The sequence below is a fragment of the Trematomus bernacchii genome, unplaced genomic scaffold (genome assembly GCF_902827165.1).
Source record: "Trematomus bernacchii unplaced genomic scaffold, fTreBer1.1, whole genome shotgun sequence".
NCBI lineage: Eukaryota > Metazoa > Chordata > Actinopteri > Perciformes > Nototheniidae > Trematomus > Trematomus bernacchii.
In genome coordinates, this window is record NW_022987689.1 from 14,216,616 (window position 1) to 14,244,297 (window position 27,682).

At 39.7% G+C, this 27,682-nt stretch overlaps 2 protein-coding genes across 3 annotated transcripts; one reads left to right on the plus strand and one right to left on the minus strand.

The window, feature by feature from the left end:
- Window positions 1-5,766: 5,766 nt before the first annotated feature.
- cunh7orf26 (chromosome unknown C7orf26 homolog) lies at window positions 5,767-14,362 on the minus strand. 2 transcript variants are annotated; one of them, XM_034138216.1, is made up of 8 exons: window positions 14,272-14,362; window positions 13,449-13,649; window positions 13,147-13,368; window positions 11,076-11,241; window positions 9,922-10,208; window positions 8,112-8,343; window positions 7,311-7,350; window positions 5,960-6,185 (listed from the first exon to the last, which is right to left on the minus strand). In XM_034138216.1, the coding sequence occupies exons 2-8, from the start codon at window positions 13,641-13,643 to the stop codon at window positions 5,960-5,962; spliced, it is 1,368 nt and encodes a 455-aa protein (XP_033994107.1). In that variant the 5' UTR covers window positions 13,644-13,649; window positions 14,272-14,362. The 2 variants fall into 2 exon arrangements, with proteins under 2 accessions (XP_033994108.1, XP_033994107.1); XM_034138217.1 differs by lacking the exon at window positions 14,272-14,362 and having other exon boundaries at window positions 5,767-6,185; window positions 13,449-13,643.
- A 756-nt stretch (window positions 14,363-15,118) lies between these two features.
- Window positions 15,119-24,748, plus strand: rgs11 (regulator of G protein signaling 11). Its single transcript, XM_034138048.1, has 17 exons — window positions 15,119-15,196; window positions 15,451-15,547; window positions 15,743-15,793; window positions 16,824-16,930; window positions 17,132-17,183; window positions 17,478-17,536; window positions 17,711-17,787; window positions 17,860-17,941; window positions 19,243-19,308; window positions 20,643-20,666; window positions 20,773-20,834; window positions 21,112-21,225; window positions 21,335-21,450; window positions 22,795-22,882; window positions 22,965-23,103; window positions 23,943-24,025; window positions 24,114-24,748. Exons 1-17 carry the CDS (start codon window positions 15,134-15,136, stop codon window positions 24,250-24,252), a joined length of 1,419 nt encoding a protein of 472 aa, XP_033993939.1. The 5' UTR covers window positions 15,119-15,133; the 3' UTR covers window positions 24,253-24,748.
- Window positions 24,749-27,682: the final 2,934 nt, after the last annotated feature.

Below are 27,682 nucleotides of genomic sequence, written 5' to 3' on the forward strand. Positions count from 1 at the left end.
GGGTGTTTCTCAATCGCGAGTAAAGCTGCTGCAGAGCCACTATTTCAAGCATAGTACGTCATCGAGTGCCGCCGAAGTACTGTTCCAATGTCCAGCATACTTGGAATTCTACCGAGCCCGGCGTACTTCGTTTGGAGAAATGTCGAGGCTGCACATGTGTAGACTCTGCGGTCTTAAAATCCCCACAATGCTTTGCGCACGGACCAATTTCCCCAAATCTGTGGCGGAAAATGTAAGGCGGGGCCTCTCATATGACGCACACCTGCACACTTGCTAGCCTGTTCCACTCTTTGTTTTCCGAATGCCAGGAAGTATTCTTGCCTCGCTTCTGAAGCAAGTGACTCGGAAGACATGTGCTACCAAGCAAGCGTACTCTACATTGAGAAACACCCACTTGCTTCAGAAGCGAGGCAAGAATACTTCCTGGCATTCGGAAAACGAAGAGTGGAACAGGCGAGCAAGTGTGTGATTTGGGGAAATTGGTCCGTGCGCAAAGCATTATGGGGATTTTAAGACCGCGGAGTCTACACATGTGCAGCCTCGAAATTTCTCGCTACGAAGTACGCCGGGCTCGGTAGAATTCCAAGTATGCTGGACATTGGAACAGTCCTTCGGCGGCACTCGATGACGTAGTATGCTTGAAATAGTGGCTCTGCAGCAGGTATACTCGACATTGAGAAACGGCCAGTATACTTAGCAAATATTACCCGCTTAACATCTTCATGCTAGAAACGAGTGCAGACATGTTGAGGGGCTGTTGCTAGAAACTCATATAACCCCCGTTTGATTTGAAGTTAAATCAATATTTAGGGCTGTTAGTGGCATGGTACTTCTCCTTGATGTTAGCTTGTCACTGTTAGCACATTAGCATGTATCCACCTCTCAGCATTGCTTATCAAACACACTTCATGGACCATAAAATATGCTTTGGTAAATGAAATACAATTCTTTAATGTGAAAACTTTCCTGCTGCTAGTAAAACCGACACTGATCTCAGAGAATCCTTCATTTTCTCTGAAGACGTCGGACCTGTGCGAGAAAGGAAGTCCGTTTCCATCAATGCTTCTAAATCCCATAATAAAGAACTCTTGAAAAACAATAAACACTAAAGTCAATAATGAGAGCAGACTTTGCAGGATGTAAATTCAGAAGCAGTGATCCTTTCTTTGAGAAAAGCAAACAATGTTGGTCTCACATTATCCCAAGCTGGATTTAAAGTCTTTCATAGACCAAGAGTCCTGGTTGAATATGGGACAGAAGAAGCTGGTAATGATACCTTATGCTTATATCCACATTCACTGACAGAACAAAGCCAGGTGAAGGAGATTTATGTCCTTTCTTTGTCTTCCTCCAACGAAGGTTTTGATGTCTCCTCATTTTGCAATCTATCTATTACATGGTATTAAGCTAACGTTTTATCGAAAGCGACGAACATAAACGTAATACCGTCGACATGCGTACTGAGCAATTTGGGGTTAAGTAAGGACACCTTGACATGTTGACTGGAGAGGGTGGGATCCAACTGCTGACTACCTGGTTTGAAGAGCATCACATTAACCCTCTGTTCTGTTATAAATGACAGAGAGAGAGAGTGTTAAACAGTGAACACCTGTGATTGAGTCATGCATAATAACAACATGGAGGGGGAAGCAGTTATGAAAAAAAGTGATATACTGTTCTCTATTTCTGCTTTTGGTTATCTCAAGCAAAAATCAGTTTTAGAGTTTGTAGTCCAAACTGACACGGTTAAGTTCTGAGGGGCTTTAACTAAAGGTTCACCCATCTGGTAATGATTAGCTTATAAAACTGAGTTTGTAGAGACACGGACTTGGTGTTTGGCCTTGGGTAAGGATTTGACAGGAAACCAAGATTATGCAGCTGCACACTCCTATGCAACCACATCACACACCTGCAAGCACGAAGTGGAACCAAACCAAACTTCTGAAACTCAGACAAAACCAGCTCTGGCCAGCATGCTTGGTGCTGTGGTGATACTCTGGCAAAACAATGTTCTAATGTAGGCTGAGTTTCCAGACTAAATGGGGCATTGTTTGATCCCACCATGAAAGCCACATATGATCGTAACATCTTTACATATATTAGGTGGAAAATTAGATCATAGCTAATATATGCCAATAAATAAGGGCTGGCTCAGGCTTGTCTTGGGCATAAACTAGAGGCATACACGTTCCCTTTTAATTTGTCTTTTTCTCATATTATCCTAGCCTGTATGCACTCATGTCCCAAAACTGCATGTTTTTAAATTAGCATCCAGGGCATCTTTTCTAGAGTTTCTGTCTTTCGCCTGGCAGGTCGCCAGTATTAACGGTTAAGTCTTTATTATGATTCATGGCTGGGCCTGTTGCCGTGGTCCTGCAAAATGACAACTTTATTAAAGGCTGTGTGGGTTTTCCCTGTCCTGTAGTGTGTTATATAGGTTTTGGTGCATGTAAATGATCTGCAAAGACTCAAATCCCACAGTTTCCTCCAGAGGGAGTTTCTCTCCCACAAACTCCTTTGTTAACTTCTGTAACATAGTGACATCACTACGTAATGTGTGTGCTTCTATTGGCTAGCCCTCAAACACATTGCACATGATTTGCTAAGGGATAGGACATCTCTAAGCGGTTGACCAATCACAACAGAGCCGGCCAGCTAACCAATCAGAGCAGACTGGGCTCTGGTTTCAGACAGAGGGTGAAAAGAGGTGCTGCAGCACAGGCAGTATGAGAAAAATAAAGAGCTTTTTCAACATTAAAGCCTGGAGACATGTCACAGTAGAGACACTAAATACAAATATTAACCTGAAAATGACCATTATAGATAATATTCTTTCACAGTTAATTGTGGTTTTTGCTTTTCCACAACGATTTTCTAAGGACAGATGGTGTTGTATGGTGTACACATTGTAAAGCACCCTGAACAAAAGGTGTAATTTGTGATATAAGGCTATATCAATAAGATATGATTCATTTATTTACTGTCTTAAGATGTTATTTTGTCTTACATCATTTGTAAGCCCCATCAAGTCTGGGTCCACCTACACAGTTCCTGTAAGAAACAAACCTCCTACAGCCTTTCAGAATGAACTCACACTCATTCTCTCGATCGCGCCTTTTTCACTCGAATATTATCTGTTGTCGCCTTCCAACAGCTGAACAGTAATGCATCACTTTCTCAGAAACAGATGTCCTTATCAACGTCCCACCCATGAGCCCTACTGAGCCCTGCACTGACAGTGCAATCTGCATTATGAGAACAGAACAATCTGCCTCTAACAGAACCCCACTGCACACGTGAGAGACAATGTGAGGCGACAGCTGGAAGCCAAGGTGCAGCAACAAGTAGAGCAGGATTCTTGGCACAGTTGTTCCAGGAAGTCTTAAAGGGCCCATGTCATGCTTTTCTGGTTATTACCCGTCCCCTTGTGTGTTATGAAGCTTTTTCTGCATGTAAACGGTTTGCAGAGTCACAAACCCTCAAAGTACACCCTGTAGCGAGTAAAACTCTAACACAGAAAAGACCTGTCTATGCTGCCCCAGAACGCCTCGTTGGAGATTTCTCTTTTTCCATTGTTTGCTTCCTGGGTTCTGTGACGTGTCAATACCCAAATCAACAACAAATGACCGGATTGGCCCAAATGGACCAATCCGCGGAGCACCTCACACACCAGGATCCCTTGGCTAACTAACAGGGAGTCCCCATTGACTTGCATAGAGCTCCCTGAACGCTGGTAATAGACGAGTTGGGATGGCGGAGAAATGCTCTCCGCAGACCCATTCTCACAGCGTTATAAACCTTTTTCTTACTCAATATCAAGCCACACTTATTGTTTTTACTTCAGCTGTGAGTGTTTGTGTGTGCTCAGGATGAGTTTCGCTTGTTCTCGCTGTATCGCCGACCCGGAAACCTGTCCGCTCCTCGCAGCAGCTCGCAGCAGCGGCAAGCAGCAACGAGCCTCGCAACGTCCCGACCAATCAGAGCACACTGGGCTCACAGGGAGGGGGGGGCAGGAGCTCCAACAAGCCGTTTAGGACAGAGAGTGAATACACATATATGCTGTATGAGAAACCAATGTGAGTTTGGAAAATTGCACAATTTAAATCTATTCTAGTAGACCTCAACAATGGAATTATGATCAGTAGAAATGGCCATGACATGGGACCTTTAAAGAGAGTACAGTTGCACCATTGTAAGACGTTACTAAATAAATAGGGAAGTAGTGATTTCTAATTACGGCAACGATACTGAGCACACGAAGGTACAGAAGAGTATTAGAGTCTGGAAAAGGGGCAACAAATTGAGGAGGAAGATTTTGTTTATTTGAGTTTCGAGAATAAGTTTGAAATGTTGAGAATAATGTTCAATACCCTTAAGAACAAACTCCCCAAAAATTGAAAAGTAAAAAAACAAACACTTGTTGAATAAATTAGAAATCGTAGGGATTAAGTAAAAACATATTTTGGAAGTTTCCTACATTAATGTATACTCCTATTGATAAGAGGACCAATTGTGTATATATGAATATATGTACCCAATAAAATATCAATTGAATTGGTATTTGCTATATATTTGTATGTACATTTGGGAACGCTTCATGGAGGGGGGAAGGGTGGGATTGGGGGTTTACAACTTCAATGCTCAACCATTTGTGCTGTTATGAAAAACTGATAAATAAGGTTAAAAAAAAAGTATTGAAGAACAAACTCTAAAATCATGGAAATAAATAGAAAAATAATTTAGAAAATAAACACAAAATGTTGGAATAAAATGAATAGTCAAGAATAAACTCGAAATGTCAAGGATTAATGTCAAACTTTTCATCAATTCAAACTTAGCTCATATACGGAACATTTGACTTTAATCTTGAAATTAAAAGTAACAAAATAAATCTCCGTTTGTTTCCTTCTCAGCGCAGGCAGAACACACACAAAAGTATATTATGAGGAAGTAAGGTAAAGAGGAAAAAGAGGGGTGGGGATGATGCAACTCTCCTGGGGTCCTGCAGATGGATGATAAGCTATCTGTCTAATGGCAGCGCTGCTGATGCACACAGGGCTGGCTCCAGAAGACTGACATATTTGGCAACGTAATGACCCACGTTATAGTTAGGGCAGAAGTGAACAGTATACCGGTAGATATTTGTAACTTTGCATCCCCCCTTTATAATCTTTTTCAATGAAAAAGGCAGGATTCGTGCTGGCTGCTGATTATTTTCAAACTTTTTGCGTGTTATACAGATATAATATTCCTATATTTTAGAGGTAATACAAAGCATTAATTCACATTATTCTTAGCAAGCACAAAATATTTATTGTGTTCTTAATGTGGAGAAATATATATATATTTTTCCACATTAAGAGCTCTTTAATTTGTCTTTCAAACACTAACTCCTAAATGGGAAATCACATATAAATATTTAGAAATATTCATTGATTATCATCAACTTATTTTTACACCCCTATTGTACATGTATTACACCTACGTTACTACTGTTATTACACCCAATTTACACGTATGTTACACATGGACACAGCTTGTCAAATGACCGTTTCCCCCGGGACACAGAAACCATTTAAGGTTTAAAAAAGAAACACATAAGATTTGCATAAAGCATAACCAACCCTTAGAAAAAATCCTCTCCATGCCATCTTGTATTTTTCAAAAATTCAAATGATGCCCTTAATAACCCATTCTGAAAGCTGGTGTGCTGTATTTGGAGACAGCAGTGACACCAAGTGGTTGGTAAAGGAACAACATCATCAGTTAGGTAAAAAAAATATTTATTGGACAACGTTAGCCTCACAGACTTTTAGCAAAAGCAACTCTGCCTGTTTACATCGTTATAAATCACTCGCATCGTAATAAATCACTCACACACATCATTCAACTGACAAAAACACTTCCCGTCCACACACACATTAACACACACCTTCACATTGCAAACACATCATCTGCGTTAGTGGCTGGGTCTGAAGGGGAAAGGCATCCCCGTCATGAAAGGCTGAGCCGGGTACTGAGGGTGAGAGGAGGGGTGTGTGGGTAAAGGTGTGTGTGGGGGGTGTGGGGGGTGTGTGGGGTGTGAGGCGATGGGGGAATGCGCTGCGTGCGGGCTGAAGGCCATTGCAGGAGAGTGGATGTTGTTGTAGTACATCACAGGGCCGGACAACACCAACTGGAGCAAACTGGGGGAAAAACAAGGACAAAAAGTGAGTAAATGTTTGTATGGAAGAAAATATATATAAATAATAGTACAATTTAAATCTGTCTTATATGGTGTAAGTGTACTATTTTACGTATTATAAAGTGAATGGAATTTAATTGAATAAGTCATTTTTAGGTACATACAAAACAAGGATTGAGAAACATCCACAATACAAAAGGGCCTCCATAAAAACAACAATTAATCGTCAACAATTGAACGACTAATTGTTGTCTAAAGACGCTACTTTACAAAATCTAAAAATACTTGCAACTCGACTTGTACCTCAACCCCAATGGTTTATGACTTGAAAATACATGCTACCTTCCCCCACCTTAAAGATTAAAAAGTGTGACATGAAATGAGTCATTCCCCTTCATTTCCTGTATCACCTATTGATAATACTATTTATTCTTAGGTCATGAAATGTGTGTTTTGTGACTCAAGTCCAAACCTCTGCATTTTAAGCGCAGGTGTGAAAGCTGGGGATCGCTTTATAGATTTTGTTGGGAGATTTGACGACAGTTCACCAAATCCCTCACTTCATTTCAACAAATATGACAACAATCAATCAGGTTACTGGAAACAACCATGAATTATTAATTTGACTGATAATCAGTGGGAAAAACTCAAAGCAAAATCAACTTAGTCTGCATACAACATGGTGGTCAACAAAAATGAGCAGGTGGAGACACAATGTTATTTGTTTACGACTTGAAACTCAAAACTAACGTCTTGGCACTTGCCAGTCTTGACTTGGGACTTAAGCACAAACATTTGAGACCAACTTGTGACTTGCAAAAAATGACTTGGTCTCACCTATGATCAAATCTAAAATCTCATCAGGGATCTACCTCACTGTGTAGGATCCTGTTCTAAACTGCAAAAATATTCAATGGTTATATTTGAAAGAAAAAAGATTTGGTGGGGTACAGATGTGTTAAAATGGTGGTCAAACCCGAAAGACAGGTGTTGCAGCTATCGCCATTTAAATGAAGGAATACATTCTATTGTAACCCGAGCCACTTCTCTCTAGATCGAGATGAAACCAGGCGACCATGGACAAGATCTTAGGTCCAATGGGCTTAAGACAGAGGATGGTTCTTACTTGTTGTGTGGCAGGCGGGAACAGATGGCTCTCAGGTCCTCTGCAGAGAAGGCAGCATGGAATAAGCAAGATTAGACAATCCATATGACGAGGGATCAAACCTGTTAGTTACTTGTTCATTCATCAATTCAAATCTGTAGCTTTCCACACAGCTAAATCATTAGCCTAATAATCATTTTGGTTTTGGTGCGTTTAATATATATATAAGAAATATGAAAATGCAATAGCTAGGAAACAGATATAAGGGTTTATGCAGATAATGCAAACATAGCATGATTAGTGGAGCTTCAACTAGTCCTCACTGTTCTGTAAAAGGGCCTATTTGTTTTATGACACCTCACACGGATGGAGTCTTTGAGGTCTCTCTTATAAAAGCACAATGTATCCCAAGAACATTCCTGGATACATAAAAGATAAAGAAATGTAGATACCAGCTTTATTGAGTGTGATAATAGCATAACAAATAAATAAAGACTTATAAAAGTGTTTGTTGCTGTATGTGTGCTTTGTACAATAAAGAGAGATGAGGCCACTGTGCTGCAGGGGGTCAATAAGCATCTACCAATCAGAGGGTCAGCAGTTTGACCCCAGCCCCTGCACCATGTAGAAGTGTCCGTTGGGAAGATACTTAACAGCTTTGGATAAAACATTATGTAATGTACACTCAGCTGAGTTTTAATATTTGTCAAGTTCATGACAAATGAGGCCCAATAATGCAGCTTCTTTTGCCTTTGAGGCCAACTATGACAAGTGTAATGTATATGTTATGAATGTCCTCTATGCTTCTATCCCTTCTCTCACCTCTGGAGCAGAGCAGCGCCCCATTGGCCATGGACACCTGCAGAGCCTGAGCCAGCCGGTCCAGGGCGAGCTGAGGCAGCGCTCGGGTATCTGTGGATGGGGCGTGTTTGTCCGCCTGGTCCAACAGCCTGGAGAGGTCAGAAGTCAGCGAGGCCAGAGACTCCATCTGCAGCAGCGCCAGGCGACCGTAAAGACCCTTCTCATTCAGGATGTTCGGCAACAGCATGAGGACCTGAGAGTGGTGGGAGGAGACGAGTTTAAAGATCTCATTCTGCTTTCAAAAGTTCAATTGGAATTCAAGATAACGTATGTATCTACATGCTTGTATGTGTGAGAGGGGATGTCATATTATGTGATGTCAACTAGGACTGCCCCTAATTAGTCCACTATTACTTCTGTGCTTTGACACGTCAGTTGGAAAACCCCTCAGACTTCACTCATTAAGGTTATTTTGTGTCTTTCTGAGCGAGAACAGGACGAGCCCACAAGGGGACATGAGAACTCCGCAGCAAAAAAGGTCTCCTCCATATCAAAGTCATCGGAGAGCAGCTTCCTGAGTGCCGGCTTTATAACAAAACACAGAGCTTAATTATCCCCGACAACGTGTGTTCCTCTCTCAGACTCGGAGGAAAAACGCAGCAGTGAGTCAGGCAGTAGCTATAATATATAATCATTCTGACCTCAGAAAACCATCAATTCAACCTTTCATTTCATTATGAGGGCGTCATTTGCAGAGGGATTTTTGCCGACGCGCATATCTTCAGTGTTTCCGTTTCCTATGTAGTATTTATTGGGTTGTTATATTCAGATATGAATTATAGGCACTAGAACTAAAATGCTCAGTGTGTGTCCTCGCTGCTTGTTCCGACACACATTACAAATCCTATACATATATTTGATGCAAGGCATAACGTACCATGCTGTTAAAAATAACGTTCTTTATCAGCCTTTGAAACTGAAAACGTTTTCGGTTGAAAAAATAAGTGAATTAGTTAACTGATTGCCTGAATTGACGACTAGAAACATCTTGTATCGAGGGCAGCCCTAATGTCAACTGTTTTTGATCCTCTATGTGTTTTTTTTGGAAGACATTAAATCAAGTAAGAGTTTGAAATATTAAACGTAAGACACTCAAACCTGCACTCACTCAGAAAAAAATACAATTCTTTCTTAGCAAATGGGCAAAACCTCAAATGTGCTCTTTACTCAGACTTATAAACATCCAGCTGGGAGGAACTGCTTTTGCAAAATCAGATTTTCCCTTTACAGCCGTCACACATTGACAAGTGCTTCCAGCTCAGCTTTTAGGGTGAACACTTTTTCCCCATAGTGCAGTAAAGAAGTATTGATATATTATTTGACTGTATTATATTGGTTATTGCACATACCTTCTTCTTATGTTTGTATAAATCTTTTATTTTATTAATCCTTTAATTATATTTTATTCTAAAAATAAAAATCCAATTTTCCCGAGGATAAATGTAATAAAATCTGATTCTGAAAATGTATATTGAGCAACCATTCTTGTCAACATAACGTAATTATATATTTCTTAAATGTAAAATGTAGTGGTATTTATAATCCATAGATCTGTACTCTGATCTTTCTGTATAAGTGCTTGTTGATGAAATGAGTAGCTGCACAGAAACTGCACATGGAAATGAGCTAATAGCTAATAGCTTCTCTTTTTGAGATGAATGTACATGTATGCCTGGTCCTCGTTTGATAAAGACATGAGATGATCCTCATGTTGTTGGTGTTTTGCAGTTTGTACATACATGTGTACTGTGGGTAAATGTATCTCACGCACCTGTAGGACGCTCAGATGGAGAGCAGAGAACAGAGGCCCCACCTCCCCCTCTCTCTCTGTGCTGCCATTGGTCAAGGCCTGCTTCTTGTCTCCCTTGTCTCCCTTGTATGCTAGGGGGGCTTTAACGCACCAGCGCATCAAGCCCCCTAAAGGTGTGACATCCAGTGAGCTGATTGGGTGATTGCCGGAGAGGGGCGTGTTCAGGAAGTTGATGAGGACTAGACGGGGGTCGTCTTGGATCCACGACACAATCATCTGGAGGAGTTCTAACGGGGGGGTGAGCTCCTCTGAAAACACACGCAAAGATAAGAGAAGGTGAATAAAAAGATGAGAACATTATGAGGAAACTTTTCAGGGAATTCTCTCATTTAGATAAAGCTATTGCACATATGCAAGTTAACTGGAAGTTCATTCATTCCTATGGGAACCTCTGTGATCTTCATTGTTTTTGCTAAATTCCTCCTTTCATAATTTTTTTTATCAGAAATGTATCTGAAAAATGTGACCATTTATCAGAGTTAGCTAGCATTTTGGGCTTAGCATTTTATGCTAATGTCTTGTGGACTGGGCTAATAGTCAAATAATGTTTCCATATAGCTGACACATACAAGTTCATTCATTTCCATGGAAACCTCAGTCATCTGCTCTGATTTTGATCAACTGCCTTGAGTGGGTGAAAAAGTGAAACCTTTAGTGGCAGTTTAAGGAAAGACCATATGCTAAAAAAGTGTTTTGCTCACTTCCTGTGGAATGAGTGAAATAGTTGAATTGTGTAATTGCATAATAAAACAAATTCAGCTAGTTTAATTAACACTTGAATTTAAAAAATGTTATTTTTGCTAAAATTGCAGATGGTTAGCACAGCCTACGCCACCCAAATCAAAGTTTGATAAAAGTGGGATTATTACATGAAGTTATACTTTCTATTATTCTGTAGTTGTGGTCCTGTTTCTGTTTGGCAATGTTCACACGAGGGGGCGTACACCACACAGAATTACTGTCACAAAACTGTGTGGAAACACAGTGTTAGTCAACAAACAATTGACTAACTGCATTCCAGCCACCCCAAAAAAAATGTACAACGGGAAAATCTCTTTTTATAGTTTTTTAGGGCCCAGTTTTAGATGTGTTTTGGTGCTTTGGTGTTGTCCCACCTGTGGTGAGGTCGTAGAGCGTGGTGACAGCCGTGATGAACTGGCAGCAGAAGCGCGGACTGGCACTGTGGATGTTCTGCAGCGTGGGCCCCGAGCCCGGCACCAAGCTACAGTAGTCGTCTACGAGAACCTGAGCCAGCCGCACACAGTACACACGGTGCGTTCTCTGGGGACACAAACAGAGTCATGTTCAGGACATACATTTGGAGTTAGAAGGGAGTTGAAATATCTCACATGACTTTGAGTACTCAATCAAGACAAGCCTCCGCCTCAAGGTCTAAGCTCTAAGACTGCATAGAAGTATAAAAAGTTTAAAAAAGGTATAACATGCAATATATATATATATATTTATATTTAAATAAAGCTATAAGCTTCGCGTCGGGCCGAACCACGCCCCTTAGCTGTGATATAATGAGCATATATCACGGCCTGAAGTGAGCTATTGCTTTAATAAAACGGTTACCAAATGTGGCAATATGAAAGAAAAATACACACTCTAATTCAAATAGTTGTTATTAGTAAATAATGATGTTCAAAATAAAATAGTCCCTCCGTTGCCTTCTGCACAAAACATAATGCGAGGTGGTTGCTATGCAACAACACTAACAGCTAGCTATATTAGACAGACAGCGTTGATCCATTATTTGGCTATTCATTTACATTAATGTGTATGTTGCCATTTGTTGTGCAGCCACTGAAAAACTGTCCAGCATCAGTAGCATGGCTTACGTGGTTACTTGTATAGGCTGAGGTTGTTCTAGGCTGTTGCTTGGCGTGGCGAGAATATTGCTCCACTTTCTCCGGTCCCCGAGATTCGGCTTCCAGTAGCTCTGGAGAGAGCTTTCTCACCTGTGGCCACTAACGGTCATAATTTCTCTGCTTTGTTTCAAGACCCGCATCAGAAAGCTTTTGAATGGTGATACTTTTCCAGTTGGTCTACCTGCTCTTCACGTAGCTCTACATGTCGTCGTTTAGGTGCTTTTTTTTTCTGGAGATAGGCACTGCTCAATCCATTCCTCCATAGTAAGGCCACCCCGGAGGTCGAAGTTAACCTTAAATGTTTCCATCTTAAGCTTTGTTAGTTAGTTAGTTTCGTTTTTCTCAGACGCGGAGGGATACTGACTTGAGAAAAGTAACTACAATTCTACCCGTGATATACGCTCATTATATCACGGATAAGAACCAATCAGATTGCTTGATTTGACTTATCGTTGTATATATATATATATATATATATATATAGATATATAGATATAGAGATATAGATATAGATATATATATATATATATATATATATATATATATATATATATATATATATATATATATATATATATATATATATATATTATATATATATATATATATATATATATATATTATATATATATATATATATATATATATATATATATATATATATATATATATATATGATCTGTACATGTATTGTATGCATATGCAAACGTTTAGGCCAGTCAGTATTCTGGTTGTCTGCTACAAGTGGTCATTAATATAATTTGTATCCAGTTTCAAGGCCCTTTTCACAATATGCTTTGTAGATATAGGTCATTTTTTTTGTTTTTATTTTAACCATGAGAATGGTTTTAGTCATTGAAAGTCTGGATTGAAGTATTCTTAAAAACATGCTAAACAAACCCTAGCGGCAGCCAAAGATTGCAAGTGAAACTGATTTGTTGCATAACTGTCTTACACAAACAAGCTGGGCCATCATTAGTGGCAACTCAGCTAACAGCCCCAATTATCTGGCGAGCTGCGACGGAAAACGCAGATTTTCAACGCAACACCGCTTTATTTGGTGTTTTTACCAAATGTGATCAACTGGTCTCTTTGTTTTGGAGAGGAGACATCTACATTTAATTCACCTCTTGTTGAAAACCTCCTGAACAATGAACAGTACTAACCGACAGGGGTTGACTGCTAACAAACTCCACTGTCCCATTTTCCCATGCTTCCTCATGACGTCACCAACCTCTGACTTATGTTATTGTCTTGTGCCAGATATTTTCACATCGTGATTTAAAGTATGTATGCATGCTTGACTCCTCACCTGTAACCACGAAGCAGCACATTCCAAGATAGGAACCCTGCCCACAGCAATTGCCATGGAGACCAGTTTGCCTAACAGCGCCATCCGACTTTCGTCTGCCTGGTTGCCTTGGAGACTAAAGAGGGCAGAGAACATAAGCTGACGGACAGTATCACGACTCTGCTCTTGGAAACAGCTGCACATGATCTCCAACAGCTGGAGCTCCTGGAGGGCACTCATCCTCTGAAAGAAACACACAGACAGTTAAATGGCTGCCTCTATGTGTGTGTTTATAAAGTGTATGTACATGTGGCGGTCATTACCCTGGCTGGTGTGTTTCTGTCCTTCGGTGCATGAAGAATGAACTCCTCCACCAGCTCCTGGGTTTTGGAGTCCACCTGGGGGGGCTGCCGGCCGGACTGCACCAGGTTACAGATGTAGATGTCCAGGTGGTACAGCAGCTCCTTGGCTGCATTCAGCACGTCGCGAGGCAGCAGCGACTGACGGATGTCACCCATCACCACCTGACAGAAACCCATACAAAATTCATTTCAAAGGTTTTATTGTCATATGCACATACAGTGTAGAAATGGCAATGAAATTCTTCTGACCCGAGCTCCTCCAACAATGCAACATATATAATAGAATACAACAATACAAATAAAATGGGACACATTTAAAACCTTCATGACAAGTAAAATTGATGAAAGTTTAAAATGGACAAGTTAAAAAACTGCTTAAAAATAAGAGTGTAATGCTGTAGTTAACTGGGATTTTCAACATTTAATTAATTGGCATTATGGTCATATAACAAACACAATGCACTAATCTTCAGCCATTGTTTACTTTTCCATTCACGTAAGACGAACAACGACTGTAAAACGACCAATAAAGAGAAAGTAATTACAATCTCGAGTTTTAACGTTACATATCTATCACTTTGTATCAGGGTTTCAAACTGTAGGTTGTCAGTCAACTCTTTCCAGGCTGAGGAGCTCACAGTCAGTCGCTCTCCTCCATCCTGCTACAGCTAGGGCTAGCAAGGTTAGCTACAAATACTGGTTTGTAACCCGCAGCAGCTTCAATGTGCGTTAGTTATGGTCTGAGCCATAACAATGAAACACAAGTATTTAGCTAAGCTCTTACCTCTGGGGAAAGCCCTTAATATACTTAATAAATTAGCCGACGTAGTGACTAGTGAATTGTCTCAGTGCGACGAGGGAACCACTTCCTGCTGTACGGAAGCCCGCGTAGGATAAAACGAAGGCAATAGGCGTTTTAACGCGCGTGCTAAAATGTCAATACAGAAATGTATTTCATAATTAAAATCCAAAAACAATAAAGGCATATTATTTATTTAAATCAAAAAATAAACCACAACTACATAAAATGTAATATTTCAATGTAAAACGATTGAAATATGTATTTATTATGGCTCTACACTTATAAGATAACAAAGACTTTAGGGTTACATGTTTTAATGTATTCATAGTCTTAAACGGGCATATAAAAAAACATTGCTCATTAATTTGTATTAATAATATTTGAAAATAAAATGTATTAGCCTATTTAACCAAACATAAAGTTTAAAAACCAAACTTGATGTTTGTCAAAAAAATACCTGTAAGTGGTTCTCTATATCTAAATGTGCTATTGATATTATTTGTATGCTAACTGTTTTTAAATATGTTTTTTTTCCTCAGCATACTTGCAATAAGTACATCGAAAAAGTAAATATACATAAGCTATAAGAAACTAAATACTGAAACGGAGATATAAACACATGTTGTTGTTTTCATTCTGTACAGGAACTTTATATCATATTCAAATCACTTTGGCACATTAATCCTTTCTAATCTACACAGGGGCGCGCGCACCAGGCGCCGGACCGCCTGCTGGGGAAAAAAAGGAAAGAGAGTGCACGCTCTGCTGCGCGCTCCCGCGGACAGCACTTCGGTCTCCAGCACTTTACCGTCCCGTCGAGTGATTCAAAGCATCCCGCAACAAGATGACCATCAACACCATGGCTAAAGGAGGCTGGCACCGGGATCAAATGTCATGCTTTCGAAAGGTAAGAATATGTTATTCTGTCTCCTTTCGTTTCATCATGTAAAACAATATACTGTATATCTATATATAACCCTGAGTAAATCCTACAGCATGGTGATGATGAGAACAAGTTATAAAAGGGTAGAACATGCATTGTTAATCTCATTTTCTGACTTACTTAGTTTGAGTTACTTTTTGTGTTATTATTTTCTATTTTCTTTGCATCTGCATGTGCATGTGCATCTGTGTGTGAATTTGTGTCTGTTCCCTTGACAGATGGAGAAAGTGATTGTGGCCATGCAGGACCCTGACATGGGCATGAAGATGAGAAACCAGAGGCTCCTTATCACCGTCATTCCACACGCTATGACAGGTATGTGTGTGAGTGTGTGTGAGTCCCTTTATGTCAGAGTGCATTACCTTCTGTGTGTGGACATGCAGCTTGTGTGTGTGTCCCAGGCAGCGATCATGCATAATGCAGCAGTGATTTTTGGAGAATACTGTGTGTGCTTTTCAGAGTAGAGGAAGGAAGTTTGTCTCTTATGTCGGTCTCTTTTTTTTCTTTCAGGCCGTGATATTATTGACTGGTTGATGAAGAAATATAATATCTGTGAGGAGGGTAAGTAATAATACAATTTGTGTGAAGAGAGTATTTGCTGTGTGATTTCCGTTTCCCTTGCTTGTTGTGTGTCGTTGCTATAGCTGACATGGTAATGCTGTGTGTGTGTACATGTGTGTGTGTAATAGCGGTTTCCAGTAAACAGAAATGGGGTGAGCCCCAGAGGATAAAAGTTTGATTAACTCACCTGATGATCTGGGTTTGATTAGCATCCCTGTGGATGAACCTCAGGAGACTTTTCTGTACCTGAAGTAAATTAGAGGTTGGAAAAAATAGCCCATAGGTCCCTTTTGGCCTGAGAGCAGACTTAAGGAGGAAAGAGAAGAGCCAGTCAGCAAGAGAGAGAGACTGGTAAGAGCTGATTAGAATGCATAGCACAGCTCTTTTTTGGGGTAGCTGTCAATCATAAAGTAGGGCTCTTTACCAAATGAGGAAAGACTGAAGATTGATGACGCTTTCATCACTGGGTCTTGATTTTTGAGAGATTGCTGGCAGAGTATGAATGTTTGATTAAAAATAAAACAAATGTATTTCAGCTGCAGAAATTAGTAGCCTATAACTTCTATTATTGGTAAATCATAGGAAAAAGTTTTTTTTTAATGCAAAATTGGCAACAAAAAGTTGTTTTTTAGACTCAAATATGGAGGTTCCCTTCTTGTCTGTTTCATATCATATTAAAGTGAATCCTAGGAATCTGAGTATCTGGGATGGAAAAATGTCAACATTTTCGTACGTTTCATAGACCTAAAGAGAGGGGTGAAAATAATCGTTGGTGGCTGGTTTAATAAGCATTATTGATTTTCCATGTTATGATGGTTCAATTTGAGAGCTTATGAAAAATCTCTTTCATGAGACATCAAACAAATAAAAACCTAGATATCCTCATATGTAATTACTTAGCGTAGCCTAATAATGTCTCCTATAAACAGACATCAAAACATTTACGGTATCCTTAAAGGTTGAAGTAAAAAGCTGGACGAACTACTTTAAGTGTATAGCCCCGATGAGTTTCTTCTGTGGTGTTTTACAGAGTCGCTGCACATCAGTGGCCTGCTGGTGAGGTACGGGTACATTTACCCCCTCAAGGAGCCCCGATCTCTGGTGTTACGGCCCGACGAGTCGCCCTACCGCTTCCAGGTTAGTCATTCGTTGCTCAGTATAATCATTTCACCTGCTGGTAAAGAAAACACCATCAAGTGTAAATGCTGAATCACTTTTGGATATCCCTCCTTCTATTCCACTTTCTAATCCCCCTTCCATCTGCCCCTTTGCACTTTTTACCCGTTTTACGATACATTTCTATCAGAAATTTGTAACAATTTTGCTTGTTTTTTTCAGACTCCTTACTTCTGGACCAGTACCCGCTGGCCTGCATCAGAGCTAGACTATGGTAAGGCAATCCAAAAACAAACTGAAGGGTCAAGAGGAATGATCAGTTAAGTACTTTTATGTATTTAAATAGGATGGAGAACATTTTTCACCCACCATCACATTTTAAAATATAAACAAACTACCAATAATTCTAAGCAACAAAGCTTCCAGCTCAAATATAACTTTTAACAAAAGTTCTGATTTATACATAGATAGCATTTACATGAGATTTATGCAAAACATATGGGCAGAAACCTCCTAACCTCTTATTTCTTTCTTGACTGTTTCTGTGGTCCTTTGTACGTGCCATCAGCCATCTATTTGGCTAAAAAGAACATAAGAAAACAAGGAGAATTGATGGAATATGAAAAGGTGAGTAACGTGTGAGTGTGTTAAAGAAAGACAGAGCATGTGTCAGTGCATCATGAATTATGCAGTAGTCTGGGGTACCAGGCCCATGTCATTTGAACTCTTCACTATTCTAGTCCTATTCTCTCGGTTTTCATTTCTTATTCATCCCTGGTTCTTTTTCCTCTTCTTTTTTAGGAGAGGTACAGTGTGTTACACAAGAGGATCAACCACACCTGGGACTTTGTGGTGATGCAAGCAAGAGAGCAACTCAGGTACTCTCACACTCATACACACACATACAAACACATGAACACACACATCCTTACAGTGTGATCTATGTTTAGAGCATCCAAACAGAGGAGGAAGGCAGACCGCATTGTTCTAGAATGTCAGGAGCAGGCCTACTGGCTCATCAACAGACCCCCGGTACGTTATTCAACCTGTACTGTGATGTATTGAACTATATACTACACTATACAATACTATACTAATACCATACTATATCTTTCTCCACCGTAATGGATTAGACTATACACTACTATACTAAACTATATTAAACTATACTTTTCTCTTCCGTAATTGATTAAAATACACAGTATGATACTATACTATACTATACAATAGGATATTCGATACGATAGAATGCTATACTATACCACACTATACTATACTTTACTTTACTATATTGCATTAAATACTAATATACAGTACGAAACAATGCTATACTATGTCCTTCTATGCCATACCACACTAAACTATACTATAGTATAGTTCTCTTTACTGTGATAGATTTGAAAACATACTACACATCACTATGCTATGTTATGCTAGGTTTTTCTCCACTGTATTGGGTTAAAATAAATACTAAACTATAGTATAGTACTATTCATAATACAATATTATGCTATTCTATATGATAGTGCACTTACTCTACTACTTTTCAAACCTGTTCTATATTATACTATAGGCCTGCTATCCTGTGTCGTGCATCACTAAACCTGCTTATATTATATTTTCAATGTACAATACTGTACTATGCTATACTATAATACTCTTGACCATACTTCTATAGAAACATGTTTTACAGAATTAAACTCTCTGAAGTCCCACTAATGTTCCCTCACAGTCCCTTCTGCCTCACACATGAAATATTCAACCCATCTGGTAAAAGCTTCAGCTGACAACAGGGGAAAGAGAGAGAGAGGGAATGAGAATGAGAATATATGAGAGAGAGAGAGAGAGAGAGAGAGAGAGAGAGAGAGAGAGAGAGAGAGAGAGAGAGAGAGATAGATAGATAGAGAGAGAGAGAGAGATAGATAGATAGAGATATATCAGTCATCATATTCATCTTTCTTTATGTCGCCCTGACATCATAGCAGTCCATTTGTTTTAAGAAGGAGACAGGTAGAGAGAAGGACCAGAGAGAAGGGAAGGAAAAGTGGATGTATGTCTGTTGGGGGAGGGAAGGCTGCAGGAAGGCCAGTGGAGGTACTGTGGGCAGAGCAGAGGTTGAAGCCGAGGGCAAGGGTTTGCAGGAGGGACTCCATCTTGTATTGCTCTTATAAATTAGGGACGAGGACATGAAGAAAAAGAAAGAGAAACTCGAGAGTAAAAATCAGAGCCAGTGGAGTGGAAAGCTCAGGGAAGGATAAGTGCTCACCCACGCGCACAGGCTCATCACGCACACACACACATAAGTGTGCTTATGTGTGAGTATTTGTTTTCAGCCCGGGGCACGTAGTGTGTTGGACATGGGTCTGGAGAGACCAAATAACACCGCACGAGTTACACTGGTCAGTGACATCATCACGTTTTTTACTTCCTGTTTGACTGTTTATTCCCCTTTGAAAAACTCAATGTGATAACACCTCTTCTATGTATCTCTTCTCTCTTTCTCTTTGTTGCTGCTCTGATTTTTTCAAAGTAAGTTTCCAAGACAGCTATGCTATACATTGGACAATTACAGAATGTTATAATGTTTTAAAGAGGGGCCCCTTTTTTGGAAGTTTCCCTTTCCTGTAGTGAGTAATGTGGGGGAAACTTCTGTGTAGCAATGCAGGAGGAGTCACCGACTCAAAAGGAGACACAGGGAGAGCTGGAGCTTTGATGTCAAACACTGATGGGTTTATTTAGGAGCTTCGGCCGGAGAATTCACAAAACAAGTCAAAGAGTCAGAGGTTCTGACTTCACGGTAGAGTTGCCACGTCAATTCTGAAGAACTCTACCCCAGACCCGTGTATTTAGCTAGTTCAGAGAGAATAATCAACATTGTGCATAACAAGATAGAATCATAACACCTCTATCAGCTGACGCCAACAGGCAGGAACAGGGAGACAAAACACTGAGAGCACAGCAGCCAAGGCTACAGGTGTGTGTGCTCAGTCAGGACAGTATGAACTGATAAACTGGGTAACAAGTAACATAGGTTTTTATCTAAAATCCCAAAGTTCAAGGCAGAGGGAGTTTCTCTCCCCCTGTCTAAAATGCCACAAATGTAGTCCTTTGTTTACTTCTGCAATATAGTGACATCACTATGTAACACTTGCGCTTCTATTGGCTAGCGCTCCAACACATTGTACGTGATAAGGGGGAGGGGACATCTCTAAGTGGTTGACCAATCACAACAGAGCCGGCTAGCTAACCAATCAGAGCAGACTGGGCTCTGGTTTCAGACAGAGGGTGAAAAGAGGTGCTGCAGCACAGGCAGTATGAGAAAAATAAAGAGCTTTTTGAACATTAAAGCATGGAAATGTGTCAAACAGTAGAGGCAAAAAATACAAATATGAAACCTGAAATAAGCACAATAGGGCACTTTAACATTTTAAATAAAGGTTACTTTATGCCATACAGAAGTTACGGCAGATTAAAACAATTACTAATAAGCAGCAAAACATAGAAATACCCATTTGTGATGATAATTAAACATATACTACTTTATGACACGTGTATAACCTCCCACTGTGAATTTCTTATTAGCCAGAATATATGGGGTTTTAATATTTAAAGCCTGAACACATATAGAAAGCAGGAAAGCTGCCTTCTACTACTGATATGATTCAGTTTAAATGCATAATACAGTTATTGTGTGACTTAAAGTGATGACACTGCGTTTCTCTCACAGAACTAGAACAGTGAGCACTACAAAAATGAGGTAAACATCATATATAATGTATACACCTTCACTTTAAGTACATTGAGTGTACATTAAAGCGTGCAATGTGTGAGTTAACATTTCTGCTTCTTGCCTTTGTTTACAGATTGACACCTGTAAAAGGGCACTTGGAAGAAACCGTGTAAAGTCATCCATCTGCCTGGAAGGGTACGTGTCAGTTTGACGAACACACGTGCACACACAAACATACACACAAGGACTAATGGACTTGAAGTCTTGCAGCGGCTGAACTCCAGCTCTCCAGCACGCACGCACATGCACATAAGGCTTAGTGCTCCCACTATAAGAGCCACTAATGGATGCTTCCTGAGCATGCTTCCTCCATTAACTGTTATGATCTCACTAATACAATAATACTGTGTGTGTCTGTTTGTGTGTGTGTTTTTGTGTGCGTGAATGCCTCTACATTTGTGTGTACGTCCAGTTTTGTGAAATACAGCGAGCAGTACCAGAACCACGACCCCATTATGCAAGGGTGCCTTCCAAGCAACCCCTGGATCTCTGATGACTCCGCTCATTGGACAATGAATTTAGAAATGTGAGGAAATCCACACTTCTCAAACGGAGTCATTTAGTTGATCATGTTTCAGGTTTTGTAGCATCTCTTAACGTATCACTTCTTTTTTTTTGTGTGTTTGCGTGAGCAGGGTACCTACACCGACACGTCTCCGAGTGGAGCGTTGGAGCTTCAGCTTCATGGAGCTTCTCAATGACGAGATGGGGAGGCGGGAGTTCATGACCTACCTGGAGAAAGAGTTTAGTGGTAAGCAAGAGTGACAAACATTTTGGAATGTTAACCAAGTTCAAAATATCAAAAGAGAACACGGGTTGAACGTTCATGCTAATGATACACTGCCGTTCATCTCCTTATCATCCAATGACATTAGCCCTAAAACACTTCAATCATAAGACAGGTTGTAATTATTGGAGCAATTGTCCAGAGAGAACAAACCTAAAACAAAAGAAAGTGCAACGGTTTCTATCCAAGGAAGATAAGAGGAGACCCATGCATGCTTTTATCGCAAGCAAGCTTAATTTACTGCAATGCTCTACTTTCTGGTCTACCTCTGAATGCTATAAATAAGCTACATATCGTGCAGATTGACGCATCACGTGTACTGACCAACACCAGAAGGAGAGCACATATCTAATCTCGTTCCCTTCATAGAACCTTTTAAGAATCTTTCATTTGTGTTCAAATAACTCAACGAACTAGTACTTGAAAACTTGTCAGACATGCTGTCCCTGTATGCTCCCTCTAAATCCCTAAGGTCCTCTGACACTGGGCTTTTAATTAATTAATTAATTTTTAACCTTAGGGGAGGTTTAATTTAGTGTGTGGCACCACCATTTTTCAATAGCCTGAATAACCTGAAAATACATCTTAAAACATACTTTTTTAGTTTGGCATTGTCCTAATATTATTACTGTACATTTTAGATAGCCTATCTTTACTGTGCTTTTTTTCATTACACCTCATATTGCAATTTTACAGAAAAAGTTAAAGTTAAATTCAAATCTTAAAACTTTTGGTTATAACGTTTCGTAATTAGAGTCAATCCAATTTAAAATTCAAAAAAAGTCAAATCCAATTCAAACACAAAATATCAGATATTTCTTTCATCTATTTCTATTCAAAGCTAATTTCTGTTTAACATGTTGAATCACTATTATATGGTAAAAATTGGAGATGGAATACTGCAAACAAAGTTATATATGGAGAAGCTAGAAATATTAATTGGATTGTTATCATAGGAAAATCATCTCAAATCTATTCTAACTCTTATAAGCATTCAGCATTTAATTAGTTCCCCTAGTAACATTTTCCAATCCCGGCGGTGATAATGGAACAGTTGAGGTAGTGGAAGATTCATTTCATGATATGGTTATTTGAGAGGATGGAAAGAATAGATAAGGAATAGGTGACATGAAGAAGAAAAAGGATCTGTTCATCCATGCATATGAAATATTCCCAGGAGCCAAAGTTTTCCGCAGAGGGCAGCGATGCTATAAAAAGTCCCTAATTGTTTGTCACATTTTCCTGCGTCATTGTTGTGTTATTCACCACCATACGTTCCTAACACCTGATGATCTGTCTCTCTGCTAGGGGAGAACCTGGGTTTCTGGCAGGCCTGTGAGGATATTAAGCATGGAGAAAGTTCAAGGATCGTCGAGAAAGTGGAAGAAATCTACAGGTAAGCGTAAAAGCAAACAAACAAGCTGAAATAGACACGTATAATAGGTCAGATGACTGCCATTCTTTCGTGTGTGATTCAGAAACTTCCTGGCTCCGGGAGCTCCCAGATGGGTCAACATCGACAGTAAAACAATGGATAAAACTCTATCGGGGATCAGACACCCACATCGTTTTGTCATGGAAGATGCACAAATGCACATCTACTTTCTCATCAAGAAGGTTTGACCACTGATCCACTGTAGTTTGGAACTTTAACCATTGGATATAGATCTTAAAATACTGCACAATTATAATTTCTTGCCTCTTTTTCCTCAATCAATTCTACCGATTATTTTCCAAGCCATGCTACTGTGGGAAGCATATACATGTACTTTGTCCTCACTTCCATGCATCAAATGGCTTTAACTTAAATTCTATAGAATATGAAAATCCGCCTTTTTTAGTATTTGGAATTATGTCATTTATGAGGACTTTCAAGTCTAGATTAAAACATTGTCGAAGTTAACTTTTTGTTGTGCAACAATGCAGTGCACCTAAATTATATTACAATGCAAAGATAATGTGACTTTGCCGAAAATGATTGCAGTCTTGGTATTCAGTGTGATAAAAGTAACGACCTGAGCAAGTTTCACAAATGTGTTAATTGTTTATCATACCATTCAAAAAGGGAAAATTCAATTGTTTTCGGGATGGGTTTAGGTTTAGGAGAAACATAGGTATACCTGTGTGTCATCAGCATATTTATCTTAACCTCTAGCATGGGTATTCTGGATTGTGTGGATAAGAAGCACAATATGAACTAAACAGTGGTCCCAGTATTGACCCCTGAGGGACACCACATTTTGAAATGCCATTCATTCAGATAGAATGCAAACCAAGACCCTTTAATTTGGTTAAAACATACATTTTCTGTCACCTTTGGGTATATATGGTATATCCTTGTCTGTCGTCTATTAACTAAAAGCACATCTAAAATGGCAAATTTAAAGGTTAGCTGACAGTTATCAGAACATTTGTAGGTGATAATGGTGTATTTGTGTGTATGTTTGTTCTTTTAGGACTCTTATCCAAGATATCTGAAGTCTGACCTATACAAAAACATGCTGGCCAAAGGTATTGTCCCCCAGGAGACAAAGAAAAGGTAACATTAACAATGAACTACCACTTTCACTTTACTTACATACATTATTTCTCTAACATGAAACCTTTATTTCTCTTCTTCCTCTCAGTGTGTTCCCCTTCATGAGACGCCAGCGCCACTCGAGCCCCTCCCCTGCTCAGGTTGCCACCCAGGCGACAGAGGAAGGCGGGAATGCCAAGGGGGCCGGGCAAGCAGGTACCAACTCTGCAGCTGGCTCCAATGTCTGATGCTGGGCAAAAAAAAAAAACAGTCCTCCTTTGCTTTCTTTTCTAGTCAAACTGTCTGCGTGCAAGCCAGAGCTTCACTTCTACTGCAACATTACAAAAGCTAGGATATCAACCTTTAAGCTTCCTCTCTGAGCACAGGTGTTAATGCATACCTCAGCGGCGCCACATCTTATTCCCAGAGCAGTGAACCGCAAAGGAAAAATAGCTTTTACAGCTGCTTAGCCATCCTTTATCTAATATCAGTCCAAAAGGTCTTTCCTGTTGTTTTTGATATTGACTCCTTAAAACAAGTCTTCCTTTTTCGCTCAATAGCTTTCATATAGAAACTTCTCTGTATCTCATAAGCAGGTTTAGGCAGAACGATTGTTCAAAAAGCAATAGAAATGTAAAATATGTATTTATTGAAAACGTTGTCTCAGCATGTGTGTGATTATCGTGCAGTTTGCTTGTCTTCATCATTCCATGCCGGAGCTTCACATTGCAATGGTTGTTGCTGTTAATTTTGCTCGAGCATGTTTTCATCCCAATAAAAAATGTCACAACAGCATTCTGTGTTGTGTTGTGCTCTCAGTGCTGCATGCTATGGTGAACAGTGTGTGTGTGTGTGTGTGTGTGTGATCAGGCTTTTGTTATCCTCACTTGCTTTCATGTGTCCTGTTTCTATAGCCTTGGGAGTATTTTAAGCACAAAGCCTTTATATGTTGTATTTTTTTTTGCATTTATTTAACTCCAGATGTGAAGGCATTGAATTATAGACTTCCAGTAACTCAGCCCATATGACAACTACTTCAAAAGGCTCAGGTCTGTTTCCATGCTGTTCTCTTTCAGTACTGTGTCTGAACTTAGTGCTTCTCCTACCGGACTGGCTCCATCTTCTGGCTGCATGAAGTCAAAGTAACATAAATGTTCATACTCACTGTAAATAAGTGGTTCCCACCGGTTTGGCTTGTGCCACTTCAAAGTTAACAAATGTCCCCCCTTTATCATAGGTTAAGGCACCTTATTGTAAGATTTTGCAATTTTGTGAGTTAGCGCCCCTACAGTTTTAAATCGCAATTAGCCTATAAAATATCTGGATTGCGATGCATTCAATTTATATAAAACATTGACTTCAATATTATTCCCCGAGTAGTGGTTAGTCTTACTGTCTAGCCTACCTTAAGTTTCCATTTTTTAGAGTAATCCCATGGTCCCTTCTGCGTTTTGTTTGTTGGTTGTTGGATTGGCTGTTACAGTCATAGACACAACAGTGCCTATCGAGACATTTTAAAAAGGTTTAATGCTACTTTGCTTGCGAAATGGTTAGGTAACGGGTTATGGTCGATGGTTCCCTTCAAAGATTGCCACCTTGGTGTTGATGACGTCAAATTTCCATTCTGTAATTATGACTGACAACTGTAACGTTACACATGCATTTTTTATATAACATAACTTTCAAAAACAAATTGACAACTTTACAACACAGCCAAACATCAATCAAATGCCACAATAGAAGACATAGCTAGCCAGCAAATGTTACTCACCCGGTTACGTTAGCCCACTCACATGGCTTCCGTTCTGAAAACCTCTTCATCCCATGGGTTCAAAGCTCCCCAGTGCTCTGAGCTCCTAGTACTGACAGAATGGTCAACTGAAAAAAGCTTGACTCTTTGCCAAAATAGTGCTAACCATTGCTAACAATAGCGTCCGTCAGCAATAATTTAGCAACAAGTAAAGATTTATTTCACAATTAGTAAACTGCAATAATTAAGGAAGAGGAGCTGTACAATATCTATATCAGTATGATCCAGTTTGACCAAAATCAACTTACCGCCTTAAAACCTTACGCTTTTTCCGTATTTGTATGCTATTGATTTAAAGGGGACCTATCATGCAAAATGCACTTTTGTACGTCTTTTATACATGAATCTGTGTCCCCGGTGTGTCAGGGAACTCACCAAGTGTCAGAAAACACAACCCTCTCTCTTTTCCTCCATACCCAAATCTCTAAAAACGGGGCTGCAACGGATCTGATACAGACTGATACAGATTTGAACATTTCTCTGATGTCAGGACAGAGGAGCTCCGCCTGCTCGTAACTCGGCCCCCTCCTTTGCAGGGGGGCGTGGTCAGCTGCAGCGCATGCAAAGACAGGGTGGAGGAGAGCAAAATAGAGCGAAATGAGGCATGGCTAAAATGCATGATCTGTTTGGTATTTTGAAAAAGAAAACGTATAAATATACCTTATATAGGTATGGCCTTACAATATATTATTCAAATATAGCATGATAGGTCCACTCTGAGCCTGTTTTTCAGGTCTCAGGCTCGAAAATGACATTCCCAGAACAAATGACCATATCTTCCCTTCTAAAAGGGTTAAATTAATAATCTTTGTTCTCAAAGTAATGATAAACCTGTGAGTTGGATGTAGAAGTGTCAGAATCAATATAAATGTTTTTTATTTTAAAGAAAATTCAGATTTTACATAGTAAAAAACTGTAAATTATAGTGTCCGTCCAAAAATAATTTTTTACAGATAGTGAAAACTACCCTTGGATGATGGGTTAGTAGACTAAAAGCTTTAGGAATCCAAAGTACAACATATAATAAGTACCCTGTATCAAGATTGATGCAAAACAAGTGAAATTTGACCTTTTTAGAGAGATTTAGCCAAAAACTGGGCCATCTGGGGTCATTTGGGTGGATTTGACCTATCTCTGGCCCCCCTTGCTCGATTTGGTTGGTTGACATACCCTTGTGACCGTTAGAGCCAATAGAATCGAAGGGGGAGGCTCCCACCCAGACACGTTGTAAAGAAAAAATGTGGTTGCTTCGCGTGTGGAAAACGAAACCAAACTGGAGGAATGTCTCCTTCTGGAGTTTGGAAAACTAAAACGCAGTTGTATTGCTTATGGATTATCAGAAATAATTTCAAAGAAGGCACAGACACATAGGATGAACCTATGGATTAACTGCAGCATCGTTTTTTTATCGTTTTAATGCCATTGAAGACCACTTTTGACCAAGGTAAGCCATATTTACGTGTTTAGCTTCTTAGCTCCACATGTGATGATGTACGCTTTCGTTTAGAGCGTCGCGAATGTTTATCACTGAGTGTTGAGGAGGGCACCGGTAGATTCAGTGTCTCCAGGACACCAAAAAAGAGTGGTTGGTTGTGCATCTAGGATAAGTAATAAGGGAGTTAGAGTGAGTTTAGTTGCCTTAGTATGTTACGTTTCTTTCGCTTGAGGCTAATTCAGAGGCTGAGTGCTAGCAATGTGGGTTTTTTTTGAAAAAAAAAATTAAAAAGATCAGTTAGCTGAGTTTCTTCCCGTTACATGGATATAACACATTCATAGTTTTATTCAATATTAAGATTCCTTAGACGTTGTTTCCTGCAAATGACGCGTTTATCCGCCCGGTACCGGGGGGAAGGCGTGAAACAGGTTGT

What these genes read in the sequence shown, in the direction of transcription:
- rgs11 (XM_034138048.1), top strand. Translation starts at nt 15,134, where the DNA reads ATGACCATCAACACCATGGCTAAAGGAGGCTGGCACCGGGATCAAATG. An exon ending in AGTCGCCCTACCGCTTCCAG is followed by an intron (nt 16,931 to 17,131) that starts GTTAGTCATTCG and finishes TGTTTTTTTCAG; the next exon opens with ACTCCTTACTTCTGGACCAG. An exon ending in TCATCCATCTGCCTGGAAGG is followed by an intron (nt 20,835 to 21,111) that starts GTACGTGTCAGT and finishes GTGTACGTCCAG; the next exon opens with TTTTGTGAAATACAGCGAGC.
- cunh7orf26 (XM_034138217.1), bottom strand. Translation starts at nt 13,643, where the DNA reads ATGGGTGACATCCGTCAGTCGCTGCTGCCTCGCGACGTGCTGAATGCA. An exon ending in GTGCTGCTTCGTGGTTACAG is followed by an intron (nt 11,242 to 13,146) that starts GTGAGGAGTCAA and finishes TTGTGTCCCCAG; the next exon opens with AGAACGCACCGTGTGTACTG. An exon ending in GGCGCTGCTCTGCTCCAGAG is followed by an intron (nt 7,351 to 8,111) that starts GTGAGAGAAGGG and finishes CCTTCTCTGCAG; the next exon opens with AGGACCTGAGAGCCATCTGT.